The sequence below is a fragment of the Rhinoraja longicauda genome, chromosome 29 (genome assembly GCF_053455715.1).
Source record: "Rhinoraja longicauda isolate Sanriku21f chromosome 29, sRhiLon1.1, whole genome shotgun sequence".
NCBI lineage: Eukaryota > Metazoa > Chordata > Chondrichthyes > Rajiformes > Arhynchobatidae > Rhinoraja > Rhinoraja longicauda.
Window position 1 is genome coordinate 11,716,001 of NC_135981.1, and position 27,566 is coordinate 11,743,566.

Consider the following 27,566-nt stretch of genomic DNA (forward strand, 5'->3'; position numbering starts at 1 on the left):
TACTTAAGAGGGAAAACGTGCACATTTCTACCAAGAACTAGTATATTTAATATTTTTGGTTAGATTTTATTTGGACATTCATCTTACTTTATTATCTTTCTCAATAATGTCTCGATTATGGCTGTCAGTTATTTCCCATTATATTGCTTGAGAAATAATACTAATGGTTGTGCAGAGAATAAATGATATTATGAACATTTGTATGTGCTATGTATTTTCGCAGGTCTAGTGTATTTGCTGGGTTTTGTTGTTAGTATCGGACAATGGCAATGTTTCAGGATGCTTTTTCTATTCATTTACAGCCATCAATGTAACTCAATCCAATAATAATGTTATTTCTGACATTTTTGTCCTCAAACATACTTTATCCATACTCTATGTTGTAATATGTTCCAAGCATGTTGTCTTTATCCACCATACCAAGCAATTCAATCCATTAACTTACAAAGTCACTGATATGACATCCCTAAGTATTGCATTGATGAAACGTTTGAGAGCCCAGCCCCTCAGTGCCATTGGAGTAGAACTTTACAAAGCGGTCTTTCTCCAGAGATCCTTTGTGCACAAAATTTCAATGCTCCACTGAGTGTGAACCCCTGCACCGTGGCAACATTTCAGAAGTAGACATCTTCTTATGCCGGACAATGGACAGATTTAGGACAGGCCACCGAACATTGACACAGATCACTGCATCACTTTCTAGACCTTCTTGGTAAACACATAATCTGCAAGGAGATGGATGACCATCACATCTGCACCATAGCCACTTCAGGCTGTGTGGAGTGAGATTGAAATTCCAGCTGTCCAGCATTCCAGGATATGACATGCTGGGCTCTTCAAGGCTGTGACCAACATGCTCTATTGATTACTTCACTGTGAAAATAGATATAAGAAATAACTTTTAATTTTCATAATGTTTATTTTTGTGCTGAAAGTTTACCTGGTATCAAAGTGAAAAATAAGTTTCAATCACACAGTGTAAGAGAAATTAATAAATTCACTAACTATTTAAATTAATCCTGCTCTGCCTCCTTTATTTGTATCAAGAGGCTTGCTGGCTGTGCTCTCTCTCATGAAACATTAATACTTCAGCTGGGAATTAGAAGCTTTTTGGTAGTGGTAATGAAATAAATTAACAGTAACTTAAAGGAAGCAAAAAATATATAATTTTGGGAGCTAATTGCACCAGAGTCCAGTGCAAATGTGTGAGGTGAAAACACCCATGAGGATGTTGAAAGGCCCAAAAAGTGGAAGTAAAATATGAAAAAAAAGGTGATCACTTTAATTGGATGTATAGAGGTGCATTTATATGGGGGAACCCCCAGTTATCTCTCCCCCCCCCCCCCCCGGTCCCCCAATAGGCGGGAATTGAAGGTGCATTTATGTAAGGAAATCAGATAGGCGATGGAAGAATAGAGTTGTAATTGTAGGAGATTTAACTTCTCTGAGGTTGACTGCCTTAGTGCTAAGATCAAAAGACGACTGCTGGAGTAACTCAGGGAGCAAGTCAGCATCGATGGAGAGTATGATATTTTGGGTTCGAACCTTCAAGACTGGAGTAGAGGAGAGAGAACTGATATAAACAGGTGAAGGAAGGAAAGGGGTGAGGCAAGAGCTGACAAATGAGCGAAGTGGGGGAGCGAAGGGTGGAGATAATTACAGAGTCTAGAGGTGATAAGTGGAGAAGAAAAAATGCTACAAATGACAGAATCTGATAAGAATAGATGAGGTGTGAAATGTGTAGAACGAGGGAGGGAATGAGGGGAGAGGAGAGTAGGGGAAGGGAGACCTCCCAAGTAGGTGGGTGACGAGCAGAAGGGGGATGTGGAGGAGGGAAAAGGAACTGGGAGACAAGGCAGGGATAGTGGAAAAGGTGTGTGTCAGAATGGGGGTATATCAGAAAAAGGCAGGAGTGGTGGTTTACATGAATTTTGAGTTCAATGTTTATGCTATTTGGTTGTAGTGTGCCAAAGCCAAATCTGAATTGCTTGTTCTTCCAGTCTGTGTGTGACGTCACCCTGACAATGAAGGAGACTGAGGATAGACAGTTCGGAATCTGAAGGGATAACTAGAGGTTATATATTCGCAATATGGAGCTGACCAGTGCTTTTTATGTGGAGATAAATATGCCAGTACACATAACAAGCCATGCAAAGCTATGGACTGTTATACATCAAGCTAGTTTTCAACTTGTCAGAGGTTCTGTTATACCGTAGCAGCACAAAAAGAGCGCTGGGGCTGATTATTCAGGACTGGAAAGGGCACAATGAAGATCTGTGAGGAGGTTGCCAGGACTTGAGCCTGAGCTATAGAGAGAGGTTGAGCAGGCTAGGATTTTATTCCTTGGAGTGCAGGAGGATGAGGGGTGATCTTATGAAGGTGTACAAAATCATGAGAGGAATAGATCGGATAAACGAGTCTTTTGCCCAGAGTGGGGGAATCGAGAACCAGAGGACAAAGGTTTAAGGTGAGAGGGGTAAAAATTTAATAGGAATCTGAGAAGTAACTTATTTACACAAAAGGTGGTGGGTATATGGAACGAGACCAAATGCAGACAGGTGAGACTAGTGTAGATGGGGCATGTTGGTCGGCATGGGCAAGTTGTGCCGAAGGGCTGTGTGACTGATTGAGACGAAGAGAAATCTCTTTTACACAGTGGGTAGTGAACCTTTGGAATTCTTTTTCCATGAGAGCTGTGATGGTCATTGTGATTGCTCACTGATTATGTTAAAGATAGGGATCAATAGATTTTTAGATTTAGATTTTAATAGAATCAAGGCCAATTATGTTTAGTTCAGGAAAGTTTTCATGTTTTTTTAGTTTTCTTATGTTTGGATAAAAGTTTAATTGAAATTGGTGTTATATTTTTAAAGGTATTCACATTTTAAAGTTTAAATCTATCTCTTAGGGAGGGAGGGAGGGTAGGGGGGAGGAGGGAGGATAAGGGGGATTGGGGATGGAGGGGGGAGGGGGAGGGGAGAAGGGGAGGAGAGGGATGCTGTACCAATGCAGGAGAGGTTTGTGCACAACGGGTCCACTTGGTCAAGTGTTCCGATAAATTTTCACATTGATTGGATATAATTCACAAATGTGACATGACTTTAAGGCATTCTGGGATAACTGGTCAAATGTACGGGATACATAGTAGGAAATGTTAAGACAGTTGACAATGTGCTGGATTGATATGAATCAATGAAAGATGCATTTAAACATGCCAGGAAACACCACGGGTAAGAGAAAGAATTGTATGTAAATCAGTGAAAATGCAGTAATGGCTGAGAACATCAATAGGAAACAGATAAGGTATAAATAGACCAGACGATAGTGGAACAATGCATGAGAGATTTAAGTTTTTTGTACTGCTGGATTATTTTTCTTAAACTTGTGCATGGGACCACATATGGCCCCAGATTGCCATCTGCATGTTAGCCTCGCGAAAATAGACATGTTGACATCCAATGGGCTGTCAGTCACGGATTACACTTTATCATTGTATCCATGATATAGGAAGCATCATCTATTTCAATTCTTGGGCGACGAGACTCTTTCATGTATGCTTGTGTTGAATTGAAAAAACATTTATTGCATCCACTGCTCCAGAATAATCACCATTAAAATGAAAAATGGACCTGTTCCACTGATTAATTTCAGTTTCATAATGAAAACTTGTAGAATACCAGTGACATTTTTAGTGCAAACATCCTGAAAGTCAATGATTCACAGTCATTTGGATAACTAATGTTAGTTATGAAAGCCATTCAATTAATTGTGTATAAATAATCAGCATTTTGGATTAAGTATTCAGATCAAAGCAACTACCTTTGCTCTTATTGACCTTGTATGTTTTAGAAATAATGAACTGTAGATGCTGGTTAATGTACAAAAGGACACAAAGTGCTGGAGTAACTCAGCAGGTCAAGGCAGCATCCCTGGATAGGTGATTTTCAGGTCGAGACCCTTCTTCACTCCGAGTTACTCCAACACTTTGTATCCTTTCGAACCTATATGTTGATTCCCTAAATCCATTGCTGTGCACAGAAACAAAAGTTGCTACCACATTGACATTCTACTATCTGTGCTTTTTTAGATAGTGGGAACGAGGAACAATCAGATCGGAGGCAGACAAACATAGATTCTCGGCAGAACCGGTTTGAACAAGGTAGGACATTTTTTGGTTGGTATTGAAGTTTAGTGGGTAGTATAAGCAACCATTTTGATAATCTGATATGCAGCTGAGGATCTGTGGGTGTTGGCCATTAGATCCGCAGAACTAGAAATAGGAGTGGACCATGTGTCCTCATGAGCTTGCTCCACTAGTCAATAGGATCATGACTGATCCAACTTTTCTGATGTCCACATTTCTGCTCTCTGTCTTGCATTAGCATCGCTATCTGGGGTTTGAATATGTTCAAGGATTCAGTCTCCACTGTTTCTGGCTCATGGATTTCCAAAGACAATCCTTTGAGAAGAAATGCTTCCTCATCTCGGTATCGCATTCTGAGATCATCTTCCCAGCCTAGATTCTCCCTACATTTACTGTTAAACCTCTAAAATTCTTATGTTTCACAAAGATTCTCCTATATTCCAATAAATATACACCCAACCTAGTTAACCTCTCATGATGATGCATCCTGGAATCAAGTGTGATTTCTCTGAATTGCAAAGAGTGATAACATATCTTTCTTTAAAAAAAAACAGTACAACACAGAATTAGGCCTTTTGGCCATCATTGTCCCTGCCAAATAAGTGGACTGAAACTGTACACACCACTCTTAAATTTGTTTTCTTCTCCTCTCCTTTGGGATTGAAGATAATTTCCACTCAATTTTTGTGACTTTTGAGATAATTAATGAAGCTAATTTGGTAACTACCGATAAGGCAGATAGTGATTGATGAAATGGATGCCTGGATAGTTTGGGAAGTAATTTTCTCCTTTTGCAGCTTAGACAATTAGGGAACTCTAATTGGATTCAAGGGTCTCAATTATCCTAAATTTCTTCAATTTTGCACAGTCATGGGTCAGAAATTCCTGGAGTCGGTGGAGATGTTACAATTCTGCAAGGAAGCTTTGAGCACATTCTTAAATATTTTCCTCTGTATGCCTGATAACCTCTGCTAGTGACAGAGTGGAATAGAATGTCCCTTTCATTAATCTGGACTCTGGAATATGAACAACACAACCTTCCCGACTGAATGTAACTACAGATGACTGAAAGACTGGAGCGACAAGGCTTGTATACACTGGAATTTAGAAGGATGAGAGGGGATCTTATCGAAACATATAAGATTATTAAGGGATTGGACACGTTAGAGGCAGGAAAAATGTTCCCAATGTTGGGGGAGTCCAGAACCAGGGGCCACAGTTTAAGAATAAGGGGTAGGCCATTTAGAACGGAGATGAGGAAAAACTTTTTCAGTCAGAGAGTTGTAAATCTGTGGAATTCGCTGCCTCGGAAGGCAGTGGAGGCCAATTCTCTGAATGCATTCAGGAGAGAGCTAGATAGAGCTCTTAAGGATAGCGGAGTCAGGGAGTATGGGGAGAAGGCAGGAACGGGGTACTGATTGAAAATGATCAGCCATGATCACATTGAATGGTGGTGCTGGCTCGAAGGGCCGAATGACCTACTCCTGCACCTATTGTCTATTGTCTATTGAATGTAGCTAAAGCCTCAATATTAGTGGAGGGCATTGGCATTGGTTTGTTTGCCGTTCAAGTGAATTTAAAAGATTGTATGGAGACACATTGGCATTTTTCCAATGCCTTGAGATGCCTACTGTAGATATTTTATGTTTCAGAATCATATACAAGGACACTGCTGCCTGCAAGACAGAGTTTAGAACCAGATTTGAAGTCTTGATCTTCAAATATCACAATAGACAATATGTGCAGGAGGAGGCCATTCGGCCCTTCGAGCCAGCACCGCCATTCAATGTGATCATGGCTGATCATTCTCAATCAGTACCCCGTTCCTGCCTTCTCCCCATACCCCCTGACTCCGCTATCCTTAAGAGCTCTATCCAGTTCTCTCTTGAATGCATTCAGAGAATTGGCCCCCACTGCCTTCTGAGGCAGAGAATTCCACAGATTCACAACTCTCTGACTGAAAAAGTTTTTCTTCATCTCAGTTCTAAATGGCCTACCCCTTATTCTTAAACTGTGGCCCCTTGTTCTGGACTCCCCCAACATTGGGAACATGTTTCCTGCCTCTAACGTGTCCAACCCCTTAATAATCTTATACGTTTCGATAAGATCTCCTCTCATCCGTCTAAATTCCTGTGTATACAAGCCTTTTCCTCAATTGACTCAAAGGTGCAGCAGGCTTCATTCCACTGCGAGGTGATTCCTGAGGTATAGGAAGTGGTCCACAGTTTCAATAGAATCACTGTGAACTTTTGAAGGAGGGCAGGTGGTTCAATGGGGATTGGTTAGTAGAGTTCTGCAGTTTTGCAAATGTTGAGTGTAAGGCCCATCATATTTATGCTTCTTGAATAATGTCAGTAAGGGTTTTTAGCTTGGTAAACAAGTGTGCACAAATGTAAAGGTCATCTACATACTCAGCCAATACTGAGGATCTCGAGTGAACAGCTTCCCGATAATTGTGAAAATTATCTCCACTTCCGCAGGAAAATCTTTGGAGATAAGATGCAACACTGTGGCAAGAAAAGATGACCAGGGGCATCATGCTTGCTTGCCAACCTGTCAGCTCTGAAACTGGTTCTGTTGTAGACTCATATCATAGCTTACATGCTGTCAAGGAACAAGCAAAAAGATGGAGATAAGTTTCTGCAGCTAGTTGAATTAGAGGAATGTGTTCCAGAATCCCACCTTATTGATGGAGTCAAAGGGTTTGCTTTGTTTGAAAATAGGCAATATATTAGCTGTTGCTGTTCAATGCAATTTATACGTCATAACTTCATTAAAAATAGATTCCAGCATTTTACAAACTTCTGATGTCAGGCTAACTGGTCTATAGATTTATTTGATCTTATTCACTCTAGATTTGTAGTCCTCTTGCTAATCTGGAAGATTTTCTCTGTACTCTGCGAAAACAAACATATTTTTTTGATTATTTTTCTGCTGTTTTTTATTCCCGTCTCAGTTTGTAAGAATTCCATATTAACCTGCCAACCTCTTCCTAATTATTTTTTCACTGAAGCTCTTGCAGCAGATGTTCTTCTTTCACTGTTGACTCTTTCAAAATCAGTCGCTTGTCCTCCTCTAATGAGTGTGTAATTGGCCTGTGGGTGGGATGCTTCCTGATTAGCTGACGCCCTCCAGCACTTTGTGTTTTGCTCAAGATTTCAGTCTCTGCAGTTCCTTGTGTCTGTAATTTTCCTAATCTTCCAACTTTCTGACTTTTGGCAACATGATAAGCCTTTTCCTTCGATTTAATCCTATTGTAAACTACCTTTGAAGGCTATGGATGGAACACATTTGTTTTAATGGCCCAAAAGGGAAAAATATTTCCTATAAACTTTTTAAAATTTAGTTTAGTTTTTTAAATTTAATGTATTATTGTCACATGTCCCAAGGAACATTGAAAAACTTTGTTTGTATGCTATCCAGTTAAAGAAAAGATGATACATAAATGGCGTAAAGGGTATAACATTTAATGCAAGATAAAGTCCGATAGTTCTAAGGTCTCAATGAGGTAGATGGGAGGTCAAGACTGCACTCTAGCTGATGAGAGGACTATTCAGTTGCCTGATCACAGCTGGAATGAAATTATCGCTGAATCTGGAGATATGCATTTTCATACCTCTTGCCTGATGGGAGAGGAGAGAGTGACTGGGATGAGACTGGTCCTTGATTATGCTGGTGGCCATGCAGAGGCAGCGTGAGTGCAGGAGTCATGGGAAGGGAAGTTTGTTTGAGTGATCGTCTGGGCTACGTCCACAACTCCCTGCAATTTCTTATGGTCTTGTATGGACCTATTTTCCAAACCAGGCTGTGATGCATCCTGATAAAATATTTTCTACCGTGCATATATTTTCTATCTGTAGAGGTTGGTGAGAATTATTGGGGACATGCCGAATTTCCTAAGCCTTCTAAGGAAGTACAGGCATTGACAAGGGAGAGGTCATTGTCTTGGCACCAGTTTATAAGGTTCTCAAAATCCTTTCTGTACTCTGTCTCATCATTATTTGATATTCGGCCCAGAACGGTGGTGTCGTCTGCGAACTGGTAAATTGAGTTAGATTGGTATTTGGCTGCACAGTCATGAGTGTATGAGCATAGAAGGGGACTGAGAACGCATCCTTGTGGGGCACCAGTGTTGAGAATTATCGTAAAAGATTACTTGTCATCTATCCTCACTAATTGTGGTCTTTTGGTCAGGAAGTCGAGTATCCTGTTGCAGAGTGGAGTGCTGACTCCAAGTTCCACAAGTTTGGAGATGAGTTTGGTTGGGAATCTCAAAGCACTTCATAATGGTGGATTTCAAAGCCACTGGACAGTACTCACTAAGGTATAGAATCTTGCTTTTCTTTGGCACTGGAATGACAGTGGTCTTCTTGAAGTAGGTGGGTACCTAAGGACAAAGTGGGGAGAGATTAAAGATGTCCGTGAACGCTCCCGCTAGTTGGTTTGCGCGGTTCCTTAGGACACGGCTAGGGGCTCCATCAGAGCCCGTTGATTTCCATGGGTTCACCCTCAGAAATTTTACTTCTGCAACAGTGAACATCGGAAAAGGCACACTCGAATCTGGCAGGACAGATGTCATCGTCCTCATAGTTTTCTGCTCAAAGCGATCAGATGCATTAAGTTTATCAGGGAGGGCTGCACTATCACCAGCGCTGCAGCCTGACTTCGTTTTGTAGCCCATTATTGTATTCAGGCTTTGCCACATTCGAAAGGTGTCTGAGTGATTATACTGAGACTCAAGTTTGTCCCGGTATTGTCTCTTGGCCTTCCTGATGCCAATATTAAGGTGCAATGATAAAACTGAATCAGTGAAAGCGGTTATGACATTACATCAATAAATTAACTGCTTTTTCTATAAAATAAGTGTTCCTTCAAAACCACCTGAAGTGCTCAATGGGCCATGATGTGGTCTTGGAGGTGTAATCTACTTGTCGAATCTCAGCAAATGAGACAGAAATTTTTGTTCCCTTTGTTTGAATAAGATAAATATATTGATAGAGGCATGAGACTGCAGATGGTATAATCTGGAGAAAGAAAAACTGCTGGAGGAACTCAAAGTCAAGCAGCATGTGTGGAGACAAAGGGACCTTCACCGTTTCGGGTCTGCATCAGTTCTGCTGCAGGGTCTTGACCCAAAATGTCAACTATCTCTGCATTCACAGATTCTTATTCTACCTGCCGAGTTCCTCCAGCAGTTTTTTTTTTTAATGCAATTATGTATATCTTTGTTTTTGTTCTTGGTGTAAATGCCTTTTACAATTCCATGCAAATATTATAGCACAAGTTGCATGGACTGCAGGCCCTTAAATTGGCACCACTTCCAATACACTTAAAAGCACCATATTCCAGAGCATCACCACATTTGATACTTAATAGATATGGATAGATATAATATTAAAATGAAATTTTGCATTAGTTGTCCAAGTAGCATATTTCATATTGGGCTAAGTTAAAGGCAAACATTAATTAGCAAAATTTCAAATCAATGCTATTACTGTGACTTGTATCAGAAACCAAGTGCAGGCATCCCATTGTTACAGGGAAAAGTAGGCTGTATTCCCAGAAAATGCTCCATATTACAATTTTCCATAATGCAAAGCCTCATCATCTGTGCATGCATCAATAACAACAAGTTGGAAAAATATTGTTTATTTGCTTTATTTTCTTTCACACAAATACTGTGAGAGCTCATATTTTTTGGGTAGCGATCTGTGAGTTATGTAAGGGTAGATTTCTGTTATCCGAACGGCTGTAACGTAGGAGTTGCCTACATGCTGTTGATTCTTGTGATATTAAAAATTAAAAATAGTGAAGTAGCATTAGCAATCATAGAAAACTAAAACAAATACAGATGGTGGAAAAACTGAGACAACGTTTGCGTATTTTCAATATTTGGTTTCTGTATCAGCAATATGGTCATGTATATTAAATACATTATATTCCTCTTTATAATTTCAACCTGAGTGCAATTCACATAATTTAGCGAAAACATTAAGTGATTCATATTTTCACAACTGACGATCCCAGCATTGCGTGTGTTATTGCTTCCTCTGTTTTGTCAAATTTGCATCTGTATATTAATGTGATTTAAACCTTTCAACTCTCAGTTAGTTAAACTCAATAGTATTCTCTGAAGAAGTCTGAAGAAGGGAATCGACCTGAAACATCACCCATTCCTTCTCTCCAGAGATGCTGCCTGTCCTGCTGAGTTACTCCAGCTTTTTGTGTCATATCAATAGTATTCTCTCTCCATTCTGTGTATGAGAGGGGGAACAGGTTGCTATCATTCTCCTCAGCATACACATTTGTCAATAGGAGTAACAATGCTGTTTGCATTTTCTCATCTGTAACATTGCCACAAGTGTAGACCACACTTCATCTACATGGTGGCTCTTGAGATCATGAACATTGTACTATGTTTTCTCATCCCTTATTTGCTCTTGCCTCGCTCAAGCTCAGTACATGCCGACCACCTTGCATCTTATTTGGCTGCATAACTGGTTGACCTTTGACTTTACTATTTGCTATTTTTTAAACATAGTTCTTGTTTCCTGTTTATTGTTAAGGATCTTTGGTTTCCACTTGTTATTTTCTTAACATCAGTCAGTCAGTTTTATTTCAAGCATGTTCGGGGGGAGGGGTGATGTTCTCATATTTCCTGCATTCTCGGGCAGCTTACTGAACAATTTACCATTTAGTAGCTTAATTTTTCTGGTCTATTTTTTTTCTCCATTTTACAGTTCAGTTTCGATAAGTTTAATTTTGATACTACAATCACACACTTCACCCCAATGTTGAAATATACACTAATCACTCAAATCATAAGAAACTTTCAGAACATTTTGTCACTCACTATTTTCAAATTGATCTTATTGACTGACTTTTACGAAACTTCCAAGAATTATTCAAATCCTTACAGCTTAATTTTTCAAAAACCTGTTCTTTAATTATTCTTATTGGTCTTATTGTTGAACTGCGGGTAATGTTTCATTTCACTACACATTTATGTGTATGTGACAAATAAACGACTATTGACTATTCTTTAATAGTTACATACAGCCAGACTTTCTCTTGACATTTAACTATGTGGACTTTATGTCAAATGGAGCCAGAGGTCTCAGGGGACTGATTGGTTTCCATAATCTCCATTAATACTGTTCTTGCTAGGTTATATCAAGCTGACGAGGCTCCGTTCAGCTGTTTCTTCTCTAGTCCTGGAACTATTCACATCAGCAGCTGAACAAAATAAATACATATTCTTAGCATTTAGTGCTGCATGTTTTAGAGTTGCAGCACACTGCATGGTAAACAGTGTTAGTTGTCTGACCAGAATTTCAGGTTAATGTTTATTTAATGACTTCCCTGTGATGGAGTGGAAGGCTAATCTCTGCTCTGCTATGAGTTGGAAAAATAATCTGCGATGGGTTATGGAGGGGATGGGGGGTAATGGATTTCTGAGCATGAAAAATATCTGGCCTAAGTGCTATCCCAACTTCACTGAGCAGTGGTAATTCCAGCAAAGTCACTGTGTAATGAACACTTAGAAAAAATCCTGGCAGACTTGTTATTTCCCATTTCTCCTGTGTTGCTGCTTCCAAAGATAATACTCATTCGTTACTTGATTGAGAATGGCCGGTTTAGTACCTATTTAGCTAGCCAATAAACTGGAGAGTATTTATTGAGTATTTTTCATGGCATTCATTCAGCTGTTACAACTTTCAAACCAAACTCAGTACATCATAAAGCTATGAGTAATTTAAAAAAAAGTGTAATACAGGTAGTCAGCCCCGGGTTATGACAGGGTTCCGTTACTGAGAACTGTTTGCAACCCAATTTTTTTCTAAGTTGGAAATGAACAAAAATAGTGTGGGAGAGGATCACAAAAAGAGCTGTGACGGGAGAGCAAGCAGTCGCAGGAGAAACAGCTGCCAGCCAGCCTTGCTGACTGTTTGAGCGAGTGAGTGTGCTTACTGCTTCCAGCTCTGCTCAGCTTGGAAATGCTCTGTTCCTACACAGCAGAAGATGCCTGCAGCTCTGTAGCAGTCAGTAAATGCATCCCCATCCACCCCACCATTTCCCAGCCCCAAATGTCTGGGGAAATACCCTACGAGTTTGAGCCTGGGAAAGGTTGCTAGCCTGCAACAGCCGACAAATCCATCCCCAAAGAGAACAGCCAGCACAGTGGCTTAAACCGCTGCTAATTCCTGCCAAAAATATCACCTCCAACTCTGCCGCATACTGACTGCACGATCAGGCTTATTCAACACTGACTAATCCCAAATCATTTGATTTGTCACACAGATTCATCCGTGAAGCTTTGCGATAAAGTTTGGGAAGCTTCATTCGTTTCAGAAAATTGTATAAATATTTTTGCAAAGTCAAACATTTGGAAGTCAGGTCTTTTGCAACTTGGAGGCTTCCCATACTGAGCAAAACACTGCCTGTTTTTATGATATTTCTGCTGCAAGTAAAAACAATCCATTCTCACATTAAATACGGCACATTAAGCTGCCAATCCTGTCAGATTTTACCCAAGATTTTGCATTATGTATATAATGTATTTTTTATTCATATCAAATATATGGAATATTTTACTGAATGAATGAGGGGTCTATAATGCAAATATGTTAATTTGTTCTATGTTGTTGACTCCTAATACTTGCTTAATGCTACACATCAAAATGATCTGCAGCCAGATGCATTCCATTCAGTTTTATTTGGTTTTAATGCAGTTAGTGGCCACAGAGATGGCATGCTGTCTAATGCTTGGAGGAATATATTTTGGGTTTAAATTTATTATTGTCACATGCACCAAGGTACAGTGAAAAGCTTTGTATTGCATGCTATCCAAACAGATCAGATATACAATATATGAATACAATCACGCCAATCTCAAGTACAATAGATAGAGCAAAGGGGAAGACACAGAGTGCAGAATATAGTTCTCAGCATTGTAGCACATCGGTTCCATAGACGAAGTCCACTGTCTGCAATAGGGTAGAGGAGAATTGTCTACTGAGTATCAAGTTAACAGAGCAGATATGAACCGATTCAATTTTGAAAATGTTGTATTAAAGCCTCTTCCACGTGTAGTCATCCTCAACAATTTGAGAAGAAAAAGTGGAGAAGGGATAGAACTGAAAACAGGGTTTATATGAACAATGAATGTGTGAAAGAAGTTTTGTAATCTGGTTCAGACTGAGGCAATTTAAAAAGGTAGCTGGTTTTGAAGACCAGTTTCCACCAGAGCATGGGAACATCTCACTGGCACTTCATACTATATCTAAGAGAGAAGTGCTGATGTTAGTGGGACAGAAAATGCCATTCCTCTTTTGGTGGTATTCTTGTTTCTCCATCCTCCATCCTGAGTTCTGTACTGGAGTTATAAGCAGTGAATAAAAACTTCTTACACACTCAGAACTTAATCATGCGCCCAGTTTGAAAACGTAGGTGATCCAAGAGAATTCTATCTGTGACTGCAGGTATAAAAAAATGACTGCATCTTTAAGGACTATAAAACAATCTTTTAAACTGTCATCCAATTTCTTTGTCGCTATCTTGTAATGTCTATGCGTAGGCAATTAACATGATGTCAGACAAGCAAATCAAATCAGTGGCACTGCCAGAAATCATTTATCATGTACTGGGCTGATTCAACTATAGTGAAAACAGGAGCAGCTTCTTCCCTACAACCATCGGCTAAATAAGCCCTGAACTACATAGACTTGGGCATTGTTTTTGTCTTTGCCCTATTGTTGTTTTTTTTCAATATATAAGAAGAGTCTCGACCCTGAAACGTCACCCATTCCTACTCTCCAGAGATGCTGCCTGTCTCGCTGAGATACTCCAGCATTTTGTCTGCCTTCTTAATCATTCTGCCTACTTGTGCTGCCACCTTCAGTGAGACTATGAATTTGGACTGAATTTGGATGATCTATATCCCGCTGTATCTTCGGACAGCATTCCTCATTCTCTGGAACGCCTCCAAATTTGGTGTTGTCATCAATCTTAATCACAAACCTATCTACATTTACATATAGGTCATTTACATAAATCACAAACAGCAGAGGTTCCAGTACAGATCCCTGCAGAACTCCACTGGTCACAGATCTCCAACCAGAATATCTACCTTCCACCACAACTCTCTGTCTTCTATTAATAAGCCAGTTCGGAATCCAAACAACCAAGTCATCATGAATCCCATACATCTTAATCTTCAGATCTCCAACCAGAATATCTACCTTCCACCACAACTCTCTGTCTTCTATTAATAAGCCAGTTCGGAATCCAAACAACCAAGTCATCATGAATCCCATACATCTTAATCTTCTGAATCAGCCTACCATGTCGACCTTATCAACAGCCTTACTAAAATCCATATATACATCCAATGCCCTACCTTCATCCACCTCCTTCGACAGCTCCTCAAAAAAATAATTCAAGTTAGTGAGACATGACCGTCCACGTACAAAACCATGCAGGCTATCCAAAATTAGCCCATTCTCTTCCAAATGGGAGCAAATCCAATCTTGAAGAATTCTCTCCAAATCTTAGATTTTCAAGGTTCAATATCCTTTGGTAACCAATTAGAATATTTCCTATTGGGAGGCCTATCGTATAACCTTGTTGAGGTGATCACTTCTTTCGTATTCCTAAATTCTAGCCTTATAGCCTCATTAAATGACCTATATATCCTTCCTGAGAATCGCTGTAATGCTCTTCCAGATCACCAGTGCATACTCCTTAACCTTTAGCCCACCCCACCCCACCATACATCTTAAACGTCTATATCTGGAACATTGAGCTGCCAGCACTGGACTTGCCTGTTCAATTTTCTACATACAAGTCTGCCTCCCCACCTGCAACATGGTCATTCAGGGTCCCGCACCCCTACCCTAGATTTGAATCCTCCCGAATAGCACTACTAGCAAACCTCCCTGCAAAGATATTGATCCTCCAGTTCAGATGCAATCCGTCCTTCATGTACAGGTCGCCCCTGACCCAGAACAGATTCATAAACCCAAAGCCCTCCCCCCTGCAACATTAGGCCAAGCATTCGGAAGGGCACCATATTTATAAAGGAACTTAAATTGTGCAAAGGGTCAGTTTGTTCAATGTAGGTTTTGTCTAGGGACTGAGAGTGGTCTAACGAATTTGTGAAACAGTGTTGCAACTTACATTGGTCACATGCCACAATTCGTTAAGTGTTATTAGTCAGTATTGCTCAAGATCTTTAGCATATGCAGATCCTTCTTCCTTCCTATTGCACCTAAAAGCAAGCAAATCATGTTAAGCTGTCTTAACATCTAATGAACATAAAAGAATGTCACCAATGAAGAATAAAAAACGGTTCTTAAAACACCTCTAATGGAGCATTTCTTGAAAAACCCTCATTAATGCTGCTGGTGGACATATTTAACAGAGGCACTTTGAAATGTCATACTTTAATCTCAAAAGACTCAATAGTCTAGGATTCTTAGTAACTTGAAAAGTATCCTGAGGTTTGTTTTATCCTATTATCCTAAATATATCCTATTTAAGGTATATACAGATATAGTATTGCGGCATTTCCAGTCCCACTAAATGCAACTTCATGATTCTTGTTTTGAATCAGGAAATTGTGGGAAAAAGGCATACCAATATTCATGCTGTAAATTCTCCCATGGTTGGGTAGGGAGAAAGATGAACTAGCACTTCAAACCCACAGCTGATTAAAATTCAAAAGGTACTGAACAGAGAACTGAGGTGGATCTATTAAGAGTGCTGGGATCGTGACTTCTCAAAAAGCACTTACACAAATGGTGCTATTGAATTCTATTGTGCACTGATTGGTTCCCAGTGTGGGTTGTTTCAGCAGGAGAGTGTCATGCTAATAAAACTGAACCTGAGAGTTTCTTCAATAAAGGTGATTTAATAGCATACCTCCACTTATTTTATATATGATGATATTTATGTTTCATTTTTAGAAATTAATTTCTCATCAATACAAAAATAATGCATTTAAAATGGAAAGTTCTTTTAAAATCTAATATAGTGGGAGAATTTATATCCAGATTTAAATGGATTAACAGATGCAATTTTCATGGGCAACCTGTTACCATATCCTTCTAAATAAGATATTTGTCAAGCTAATGCAAAATGGTATAAAAAGAACGATGCACAGGCGAACACAAATTGATTAATTTCAGATTGGAAGTCAAGAGAATTATTTATACGTTGTAAATGCAACTGAAACATAGAAAATAGGTGCAGGAGTAGGCCGTTCGGTCCTTCGAGCCAGCACCACCATTCAATATGATCATGGCTGATCATCCTAAATCTGTAACCCATTCTTGCTTTTTCCCCATATCCCTTGATTCCGTTAGCCTTAAGAGCTGTATATAACTCTCTTGAATACCTTCAGTGAATTGGCCTCCACTGCCTTCTGTGCAAGAGAATTACACAGATTCACAACTCTCTGGGTCCTAAATGGCCTACCCCTTATTCTTAAACTGTGACCCCTGCTTCTGGATTCCCCCAACATCGGGAACATTTTTCCTGCATCTAGCCTGTCCAATCCCTTAAGAATTTTATATGTTTCTATAAGATCCCCTCTCATCCTTCTAAATTCCAGTGAATATAAGCCCTGTCGATTCATTCTTTCATCATATGTCAGTCCAGCCATCTGGGGAATGAACCTGGTGAACCTACGCTGCACTCCCTCAATAGGAAGAATATCCTTCCTCAAATTAGGAGACCAAAACTGCACATAACAGTCCAGGTGTGGTCTCACCAGGGCCCTGTACAACTGCAGTAGGACCTCCTTGCTCCTATACTCAAATCTTCTCGCTATGAGGGTCAACATGTCATTTGGTTTCTTCACTGCCTACTGCTTACTTTCAGCGACTGATGTACAAGGACATCCAGGTCTCATTGCACCTCCCCTTTTCCTAATCTGAAACCATTCACCATTCAGTCTGAAGAAGGGTCTCGACCAGAAATGTCTCCCATTCATTCTCTCCAGAGATGCCGCCTGTCCCGCTGAGTTACTCCAGCTTTTTGTGTCTACCATTCAGATAATAATTTGTCTTCTAGTTCTTGCCACCAAAGTGGATAATCTCACATTTAGCCAAGATACTGAAGTATCTCTGGATCTCAAAGTCCTAAATTATCAAAATAAACACAGAAATACCTTGTTCATTTGCAACAGCATTTATACAGTTAGTTTTTGCAAAAGAGAGTTAGTTCAGGAACTGTGTTTGTGGCGTGGCTTTAAAAAGAAGTCTGTTGCAGCTCAAAACAGACCTCCATAAAATGACTCAAAGCAAACATTAATGCATTAATGGCCATCAGCAAACTCAAAACTCTCCTCAGCTGACGTGGCTGAGGTGAATTATGAACCCTTTCAAGGAAGAAAAGTTCTTAATTGTTAATATCATCATCATCTTTACCTAATATTGTAATAGTGATGACATTTTTAAGAGGACTTAAAGGAGTTTGGTTTATCCTGAGGTTGTATTGCCTGGTTCAGAATCTCAGCTTTTCTTAATTTGTTCATAATTAAATTTGCAAATTCCAGGGAAGCCACAATTTAGATTTAACTTCATGTCAATCTATTTCACATTACAATTGTGAAATCTTAGCTGAATCCAATTTAACATGCAACTGAACATATATGATCCAATTGTGCTTAGCTAATGCTCCTTTTCCATTTGACATATTTTCATGTAAATTTGATTTTAAAAATTGCAGAACCGATTTGATATTAGATTTGTTTTACATTTAATTTGATTTGTATTAACTTTGCATAGAAGCAGTTTGATTTTGTTTTGAAGAATGCGGAGTTTAACTTAGTCGATCATCCTGATAAAGCCAGTAGCAGTTCACCCTAGTTCTGGTTATCATTTACTTTGACCCATATCTTACATATATTTAATAACAGATAATTTTTCTATGGATTTTTGTTTTTAAATTAAGCTTATTTTGTAGTTCTCTTTATATCTAAACATTTATTATCATTAATCTCTTTCATGGTCAGGCTGCATTTGGATTATTGTGTGCAGTGCTAGTTGTCTTATTGCAGGAAAGATGTGGAGGCTTTGGAGAGGGTGCAGAAGAGGTTTACTAGAATGTTGTCTAGATTTGAGGGTCTCAGTTTTCAGGAAAGGTTGGACAAACTTGGATTGTTTTCTCTAGAACGTCTGAGGCCAATAGAAGTATACAAATCTATGACATGCATTGATAGGGTAGACAGTCATTTTTTTCCCCAGGGTAGAAATGTCAAAGTCTAGAGGGCATGACTTTAGTGAGAAGGGCAAAGTTTAAAGGAAATGTGTGGGTCAAGATTTACACAGAGAGTAGTGGGTGCCTGGAACACATTGCCGGGGGTAGTGGTGGAGGCAGATAAGTTAGTAACAATTAGGAGGTTTTTACAAAGGTATATGGATTTGCAAGGATGGAGGGATATGGATCATGTTTAGGCAGAGGAGATGAATTTAACCTGGTATCATTTTTGCATGGACATTGTGGCCAAAGGGCCTGTTCCTGTGTTGTACTGTTCTATGTCTGTACGTGGGAATTGGCCATTATAATTCTCTGCACCACATCGGTGGCGAACCTCAGAATGATCAGTGCTGGACAGCACTGAACCATATTCATGCTTGGCTGTGCCAGAACATAACTGAACGGTGCTCATCACGCCCACAGAATAAAGTCCTAGCCTGCACAACCTTTTTTTGTGGGGCACGTCCTTGAGTAATAGCATCAACCATGTTAATCTTCTCTGCACTCTTTCCAGCTTAATAGACAATAGACAATAGACAATAGGTGCAGGAGTAGGCCATTCAGCCCTTCGAGCCAGCACCGCCATTCAATGCGATCATGGCTGATCACTCTCAATCAGTACCCCGTTCCTGCCTTCTCCCCATACCCCCTCACTCCGCTATCCTTAAGAGCTCTATCCAGCTCTCTCTTGAACGCATCCAACGAACTGGCCTCCACTGCCTTCTGAGGCAGAGAATTCCACACCTTCACCACCCTCTGACTGAAAAAGTTCTTCCTCATCTCCGTTCTAAATGGCCTACCCCTTATTCTTAAACTGTGGCCCCTTGTTCTGGACTCCCCCAACATTGGGAACATGTTATCTGCCTCTAATGTGTCCAATCCCCTAATTATCTTATATGTTTCAATAAGATCCCCCCTCATCCTTCTAAATTCCAGTGTATACAAGCCCAATCGCTCCAGCCTTTCAACATACGACAGTCCCGCCATTCCGGGAATTAACCTAGTGAACCTACGCTGCACGCCCTCCATAGCAAGAATATCCTTCCTCAAATTTGGAGACCAAAACTGCACACAGTACTCCAGGTGCGGTCTCACCAGGGCCCGGTACAACTGTAGAAGGACCTCTTTGCTCCTATACTCAACTCCTCTTGTTACGAAGGCCAACATTCCATTGGCTTTCTTCACTGCCTGCTGTACCTGCATGCTTCCTTTCATTGACTGATGCACTAGGACACCCAGATCTCGTTGAACTCCCCCTCCTCCTAACTTGACACCATTCAGATAATAATCTGCCTTTCTATTCTTACTTCCAAAGTGAATAACCTCACACTTATCTACATTAAACTGCATCTGCCATGTATCCGCCCACTCACACAACCTGTCCAAGTCACCCTGCAGCCTTATTGCATCTTCCTCACAATTCACACTACCCCCCTACTTAGTATCATCTGCAAATTTGCTAATGGTACTTTTAATCCCTTCGTCTAAGTCATTAATGTATATCGTAAATAGCTGGGGTCCCAGCACCGAACCTTGCGGTACCCCACTGGTCACTGCCTGCCATTCCGAAAGGGACCCATTTATCCCCACTCTTTGCTTTCTGTCTGTCAACCAATTTTCTATCCATGTCAGTACCCTACCCCCAATACCATGTGCCCTAATTTTGCCCACTAATCTCCTATGGGACCTTGTCGAAGGCTTTCTGAAAGTCGAGGTACACCACATCCACTGACTCTCCCTTGTCAATTTTCCTAGTTACATCCTCAAAAAATTCCAGTAGATTTGTCAAGCATGATTTCCCCTTCGTAAATCCATGCTGACTCGGAACGATCCCGTTACTGCTATCCAAATGCTCAGCAATTTCGTCTTTTATAATTGACTCCAGCATCTTCCCCACCACTGATGTCAGACTAACTGGTCTATAATTACCCGTTTTCTCTCTCCCTCCTTTCTTAAAAAGTGGGATAACATTTGCTATCCTCCAATCCACAGGAACTGATCCTGAATCTATAGAACATTGAAAAATGATCTCCAATGCTTCCACTATTTCTAGAGCCACCTCCTTAAGTACTCTGGGATGCAGACCATCAGGCCCTGGGGATTTATCAGCCTTCAGTCCCATCAGTCTACCCAAAACCATTTCCTGCCTAATGTGGATTTCCTTCAGTTCCTCCATCACCCTAGGTTCTCCGGCCCCTAGAACATTTGGGAGATTGTGTGTATCTTCCTCAGTGAAGACAGATCCAAAGTAACGGTTTAACTCGTCTGCCATTTCTTTGTTCCCCATAATAAATTCCCCTGCTTCTGTCTTCAAGGGACCCACATTTGCCTTGACTATTTTTTTCCTCTTCACGTACCTAAAAAAACTTTTGCTATCCTCCTTTATATTATTGGCTAGTTTACCCTCGTACCTCATCTTTTCTCCCCGTATTGCCTTTTTAGTTAACTTTTGTTGCTCTTTAAAAGAGTCCCAATCCTCTGTCTTCCCACTCTTCTTTGCTATGTTATACTTCCTCTCCTTAATTTTTATGCTGTCCCTGACTTCCCTTGTCAGCCACAGGTGTCTCTTACTCCCCTTAGAGTCTTTCCACCTCTTTGGAATAAATTGATCCTGCAACCTCTGCATTATTCCCAGGAATACCTGCCATTGCTGTTCTACCGTCTTCCCTGCTAGGGCCTCCTTCCAGTCAATTTTGGCCAGCTCCTGCCTCATGCCTCTGTAATCCCCTTTGCTATACTGTAATACCGACACTTCCGATTTTCCCTTCTGCCTTTCCATTTGCAGAGTAAAACTTATCATGTTGTGATCACTGCCTCCTAATGGCTCTTTTACCTCTAGTCCCATTATCAGATCAGGATCATTACACAACACTAAATCCAGAATTGCCTTCTCCCTGGTAGGCTCCAGTACAAGCTGTTCTAAGAATCCATCTCGAAGGCACTCTACAAACTCTCTTTCCTGGGGTCCATTTCCAACCTGATTTTCCCAGTCTACCTGCATGTTGAAATCTCCCATAACCACCGTAGCATTACATTTTTGACACGCCAATTTTATCTCCTGATTCAACTTGCACCCTATGTCGAGGCTACTGTTTGGGGGCCTATAGATAACTCCCATTAGGGTCTTTTTACCCTTACAATTTCTCATTTCTATCCATACTGATTCAACATCTCCTGATTCTATGTCACCCCTTGCAAGGGAATGAATATCATTCCTTACCATCAGAGCAACCCCACCCCCTCTGCCCACCTGTCTGTCTTTTCTATACGTTGTATACCCCTGAATATTCAGTTCCCAGCCCTGGTCCTCTTGTAGCCATGTCTCAGTGATCCCTACAACATCATACTTGCCCATGACTAACTGAGCCTCAAGCTCATCCACTTTATTTTTTATACTACGCGCATTTAAGTACAACACTTTAACTTCTGTATTTACCTCCCCTCTCACATCGTTCACAATTGGCCCTGCCCTTAATTTCTTTTCCCCTCTAGAACTTCTGTTCCCATTCTTCCGAGAGTCTTTTGCAATATCTCCTGTATTCCCTTTGACCTCACCTTCATATTCACAATTTGTGGCAGGATGACCAAAACTGAAAATAATTCTCCAAATGTGGCCTCAACAACATTGTACATAGCATAATGTCCCAACTTCTATATTCAATACCCTGATTGATGAAGGCCAATGTACCAAAAACCTTTTGAGGTTTTCTGAGGCTATCTAAGGAACCATGTTTGGAAATAACACCAAAAAATCAGGACACAACTCTGCATTTACAGACTGCAATGTTCCCTGTATACTTAAGATTCATGGACTACCTATAGCTGGCACTTCAAGGAACTGGGGTGCCATTGACAATATATCTGCAAAATTCTCCAAATTCACTGACAAGAGATATTAACTGTAGCACATATTTCAAGTCCAACTAAGTGGCCCTGATTACATTCAGCTGTATTTGATGAGCCTGCACCAGATTCCTGAAACATATTCATATGCCCAGCACCAGATTCCAGAAACACATTCTCTCGTCTGAGCTCTGTCACAGCAAATGATTAGCAAGAAGACAGAGAACATGGCTGGAGGATATTTACAAAGCCTCCCACTGACGCCTGTGAATCCCTGGCCCTTGGAGGCTCAAGATGGAAAAGGAACATTTGGAATGGCACTTGGAACATGCGAAGATGCAGTGAAAGTGACAAAATGAGCTTGCTAACTCCCAAACTGCCCACTAGCCCAACCTGTCATGTGCCAACTGTGACAGAGTCTGCAGATCATCTCTGTGGTCACCTCAACCGATAGAACTAAAGTGGGAGCAAGTCATCCTTGAGTCCAAAACACTGCCTAAAATCAGCAGAACAATTTCTAACATGTCAAATTTCTATGAAATGTTTGCATGATGTTTAACATTTTATAGCTACTCTTTCTCTGACAGTTTTTTTTCTCTCTGTTAACAATCATAGGTGTTATTATCCATGAATTTTGCCATCAACGTCTTTTAGTTGGAAATTTAGATATCAAAAGCTTCTAAATGGATTTAATCCAAAACCGTGGCATTTGTTATTGTTGTCAGTGTGGGAAAGGCAAAGTTGTTCTGGCTAAATCAATATAAGTATCAACAAGTCTAACAGTCTGACAAGAGGAAGTTTGCAACAAAATTAACCCTTTTGTATTCAGTTCACTACCTTCTTGTTGCTTTTTTTTGGTGACACAGGTTAAGTAAAAACATTTCAATTTTTTCCTGCTAAATTCTTGTTCTCTTTTTTAAATAAGGTGGGTCCAATACAGAGAACGACTGTGCTTTTGAACCAGATTACGCAATCCCATCTCTCCCAGTTTCGGAAGGAATGCAGCATATTCGGATAATGGAAGGAATGTCCCGCTCCCTTCCCTCTTCTCCACTGCTCACACACCAATCTATCAGTGTCCGTCTTCAACCTGTGAAGAAATTAACAGGTAACATATTAATTTGCTCATTAATGCAATGTAATGTGTTAATCCCATTTTATAATTTGAAAATGTATCATGTAAATACCAGGAATTTAATTGTGAACTTTATGCATTCTTGAAAGTTCTACCATGGCAGTTAAGTTTTAGAATGGCACAAATTCTAGTTCTGTTATTTATTTGCTTGCATTTATTACGAATCACAAATTGCTCTTACAAAGAAGTTGGTGATCTGCTACTTTGGACCATTTCACTTATTCTGGTGAAAATATTTTCACAAAGCTCTCGTGTCGAGAGTTCCAGGAATGAGGTCCAGTGATATTGAAGGACTGACAAAATATTTCCAAATTAGGTTGATGTGCAAGATGGAGGGGAGTTTGCAGATGGTCATATTTCCATACACCTGCTGCCCCGTCCTTATGATAGAGGTTGTAGACTTGGGAGGTGCTGATGGAATAGCCTGGGCAAAAAAACTGCAGTGCATTTTGTGGGCGGTGCACACTGCAGCCACTGTGCATCATTGGTAGAAACAATGATTGTGTTGGTTAGATGATGGTATGCCAATCAAATGGGCTTCAATTTTTTGGAGTTGCACTCATCCAGGAAATGGACAGTATTTCATAATACTTCTGGCTTGTGCCTTGTAGATGCTGAAAAGACCTTGGGCTGTCAGGAATTTGCCCCATGAAACCAAACTTCTGATTTATTTTATAGCAACTGTTTTTATCTGGCTGGTCCAGTGGAGATTCTGATTAATGGCGATGTGCTCAGAGATAGTAATGCCTCTGAATGTTAACAGAAGGTTGTTATACGCTCTTAGGAAATTGTCATTGCTGAACACTTTAATGGCAAAAACTTTATCAGCTGCTTATCAACCCATTCCTGAATGTAGTCTTTGTCTTGCTCCTGTAGTTATAGATTGCATTATTTGATAAGAAGTTGAAAATAGTATTGAAATATTGTGCAATCATTTCTATATCTGACCTTGTCAAGGAAGGTCATTTATTGATGAAGCACCTAAAGATGTTTGGGCTCCGAATACTGCCCAAAGGAACTGCAGTGATAGCCTGGCTAGGATGACTGACCTCCATCAATCACAGCTGTCTTTCTTTGTGCGCCATATGTCTTTTGTTCATTGGAGTGTTCGCCACTTAATCCTCATTGGATTTAGTTTTCCCAGGGTCTAACAAAATCAAAATTGTGCATAGGTGAGCAAGTTATAAATGAATAAGTGTCGCTTGATAGCACTGTTAACAAATATGAACAAATATGAACATTTATTTCTATACATGAGGCTTGAATGTATTTTGATGATTTGGATGAAGGAACAGATTGTATAATACAAATAACAGAGGGGAGGAAACTGTTCCTGAGTCTCGTGGTGTGTGCTTTCAAGCGTCTGAATATTCTGCCAAAAGGGAGCAGGTGAGAAGGAGAAATGACTGGGGTGGGAAAGGTCTTTGATTATGTTGGCTGCTTTCCCAAGGCAGCGTGAAGTGTAGATGGAGTCAATGGTAGGGAGCCTGGTCAATGTGATGGGCTGGGTGGGCTATATCCACAACTCTGCAATTTCTTCAATGTTGGACAGACCAAGCTGTGATGCGACTGGAAAACATGGTCTCTGTGGTGCATTTGCATGTTTGTAAGAGTCATTGGAGACGTGCAGAATTTTTTTAGTCTCCTGAGGTGGTATAGGCTTTGGTGTGCCTTCTTCAATGTGGCTGGACCATGACAGAACGTTGGTAATATTGACACCAAAGAACTTGAAGCTCTCAACCATTTCCACTTTGGCGCCATTGATGCTGATTGGGGCATGTATCCCACCCTACTTCCTGAAGTTGCTAGCTAGATCTATTCATCCACATAGTCTTCATCTTCAGAGTCTAATTTCTGAACTGATCCCTTCCCAATATCTCGAGGCCTAATATTTCTGACTCCAATTGTTAGTTGATCATTTGGTAGATGTACCTGTAAAGCTGAAGCAAGAAAGAATTCTATTGTTTCATTCACAGTACATATGACAGTTATTGACTTCTTATCTAGTTTTATAGCAGAACACTCATGCAATAAAGCTGGTGTATTTTGAAAACTTAGTGTAAAAATGTGCATTTATTATCAACTATTCCTTTAACATGCAGATTCTAACCTTTCATTTGTTAAATGCTGTTGTAAATGCTTATTTGGATGACTTTATCAAAATTGAATAATCAATGTTTTTGCGGGTTTTGTCTGTTGTAGGTTGCACTTTTGTATAACAGTTGGCACTGCCAAGTCTGAATCTTTATGATTAGAAAATGGTATTTCATCATGCAAAAAGTTTATGAAGTGTGTCTTAGTTGGTGCAAGTTAGAAGCAGCGAGAAAAGGCTGATCGCTGACATCTTGCCAACTTTATAATTAGTTATTCAGTCTGCTTTCTGTGATCAAAAAGCAAAAGTCTACATATACTAAAATCTGAAATAAAAATACAATGTTGGAGATATTCAGCAGGTCAGGTACATATAGATAGAGAAATTGAGTTGACCTTTTGGTTGAGTGACATCTATTCAAAAGGTTATTGACTTGAAACATCAGTTCTTTTTTCTCTCCATGAATGCTGACTGTTCCTGCTGAATATTTCTAGCATTTTGTGTTTTTGTTTGCCATCTGGCAGCATGAAATGGAAAGGAATATCAGAACAATGGTAACCTTCATCCAACTGCTTATGACTTGAACATGGGCAAATATGTTATTGTTAATTCTGCCCTGCAATTTAAAACAAATGCATTTGACTGTGAAGGAACAGACTTTTACTGTTGCAATTCTGAAAGATTTGACATTGGTTTGCTTTTTTGTCCAGTGAATTTGGAGAATTTTACCAAGGTGGTAAGTGGGCCAGTATTCTGAAAATTAGAGGAGGGCAGAAATCATTAGTGCATTAAGTACAAGACCTGAGCAGCTAATCTTCAAGCACCCATTCCTCAATCAACCAAAGACTCTACAATGCACCAAAGGTTATGATGATTTTTGTTACCCATGTCCATCTTTTGTGAGAGATTGCTTCCAAGATGTAAGAAGTAGTCCATATATTAAAAGATTTTGACATGGACCATTATTGTTGGAGCCTGGGTGTTAATTCTCAAACTTTATGTTTTCAGCCAAGTCCCCTCGCTCTGCTTCAGAGATGTGTCCAATTCTGGACAACACAGATCCAAGAGCTATATATAACTGGAGGATTTGACTATATTTCGACAATTATTGTAGGCAGGTGTCAGATAAAATTCTGTTTAGAAAAACGCGTAGCGTTTGATATGGAGTTTAAAAATATAGATTATAGACTTTACATGCAAATAAAATATGTATGGTTAAAAACTAGAACCTGAAGGAGTATAAATAGAAATGTTGGCAGTAATACATTGAGTGAGTGAGGTAAAGTATTGAAATGATTTAGGACAAATAAAGGCAGAACAGTGAGGAAATTCCAGCATTTTATAAGGCCATAGTATTATCATATTTAGAATACTGTACTTTTAATTGCTGCAGTGAAGAAATGTTAATGCAATTATTAAAAATGAACAGAAGAGAGCAATTGTAATGATTGAAGGTGATTTGATGAACAACTGCATAAATTGTGCTTGTCGCTGAAGGTGGAGAGGTGATCTGTTCCTGAAGGGACAAGATAATGATGATTGTGTGATGCCGCTTTTCCTTGTCCATAATAGAGGAGCCAGAGATGTTGGTACAAAGGAATAGATAAATACTAAACTAATCAGTTGAAACATTATTTTGGTGAATATATTTGGGATGAGGAGGTGAATTTAGACTCGTTATTCTTAAAGCTGTTTAGCACCGGATATCTATCTGCATTGTTTCTGGCTATATTGTAGACTGCCATTGTTTCTTTTTTCTCTTAGATAATTTTTGGTCCTGATCATGTTTTTTTGAATATGTTGGGGCATGTAATGTGACACGTTATGAAATAAAATTATCTTGTTTTATACAGATTTGGGACCACCAGAACTAATTTAGTTTAGTTTAGAGATACAATGCAGAAACAGGCACTTCGGCCCACCGGATCTGAGCCAACCAGCGATCCCCGTACATTAACACTATCCTACACCCACTAGGAACAATTTTTATGTGAAAGATATATCTTCCGGATTTTACATTTACACCAAGCCAATTAACCTACAAACCTGTACGTCTTTGGGGTGTGGGAGGAAACCGAAGATCTCGGAGA

At 39.9% G+C, this 27,566-nt stretch overlaps 1 protein-coding gene across 10 annotated transcripts in view; it reads left to right on the plus strand.

Moving 5' to 3' along the window:
* LOC144607700 (protein TANC2-like) overlaps window positions 1-27,566 on the plus strand; it is a 458,126-nt gene that overhangs the window by 195,626 nt on the left and 234,934 nt on the right. For 7 of the 10 annotated variants that reach the window (XM_078424723.1, XM_078424716.1, XM_078424717.1 and 4 more), the window contains 2 exons: window positions 4,088-4,159; window positions 23,175-23,357. In XM_078424723.1, the coding sequence (XP_078280849.1) occupies window positions 23,249-23,357 (109 nt within the window). In that variant the 5' untranslated portion in view covers window positions 4,088-4,159; window positions 23,175-23,248. The remainder of the gene's footprint in view (window positions 1-4,087; window positions 4,160-23,174; window positions 23,358-27,566) is intronic. The other 3 variants (XM_078424720.1, XM_078424726.1, XM_078424725.1) reach the window with 1 other exon arrangement.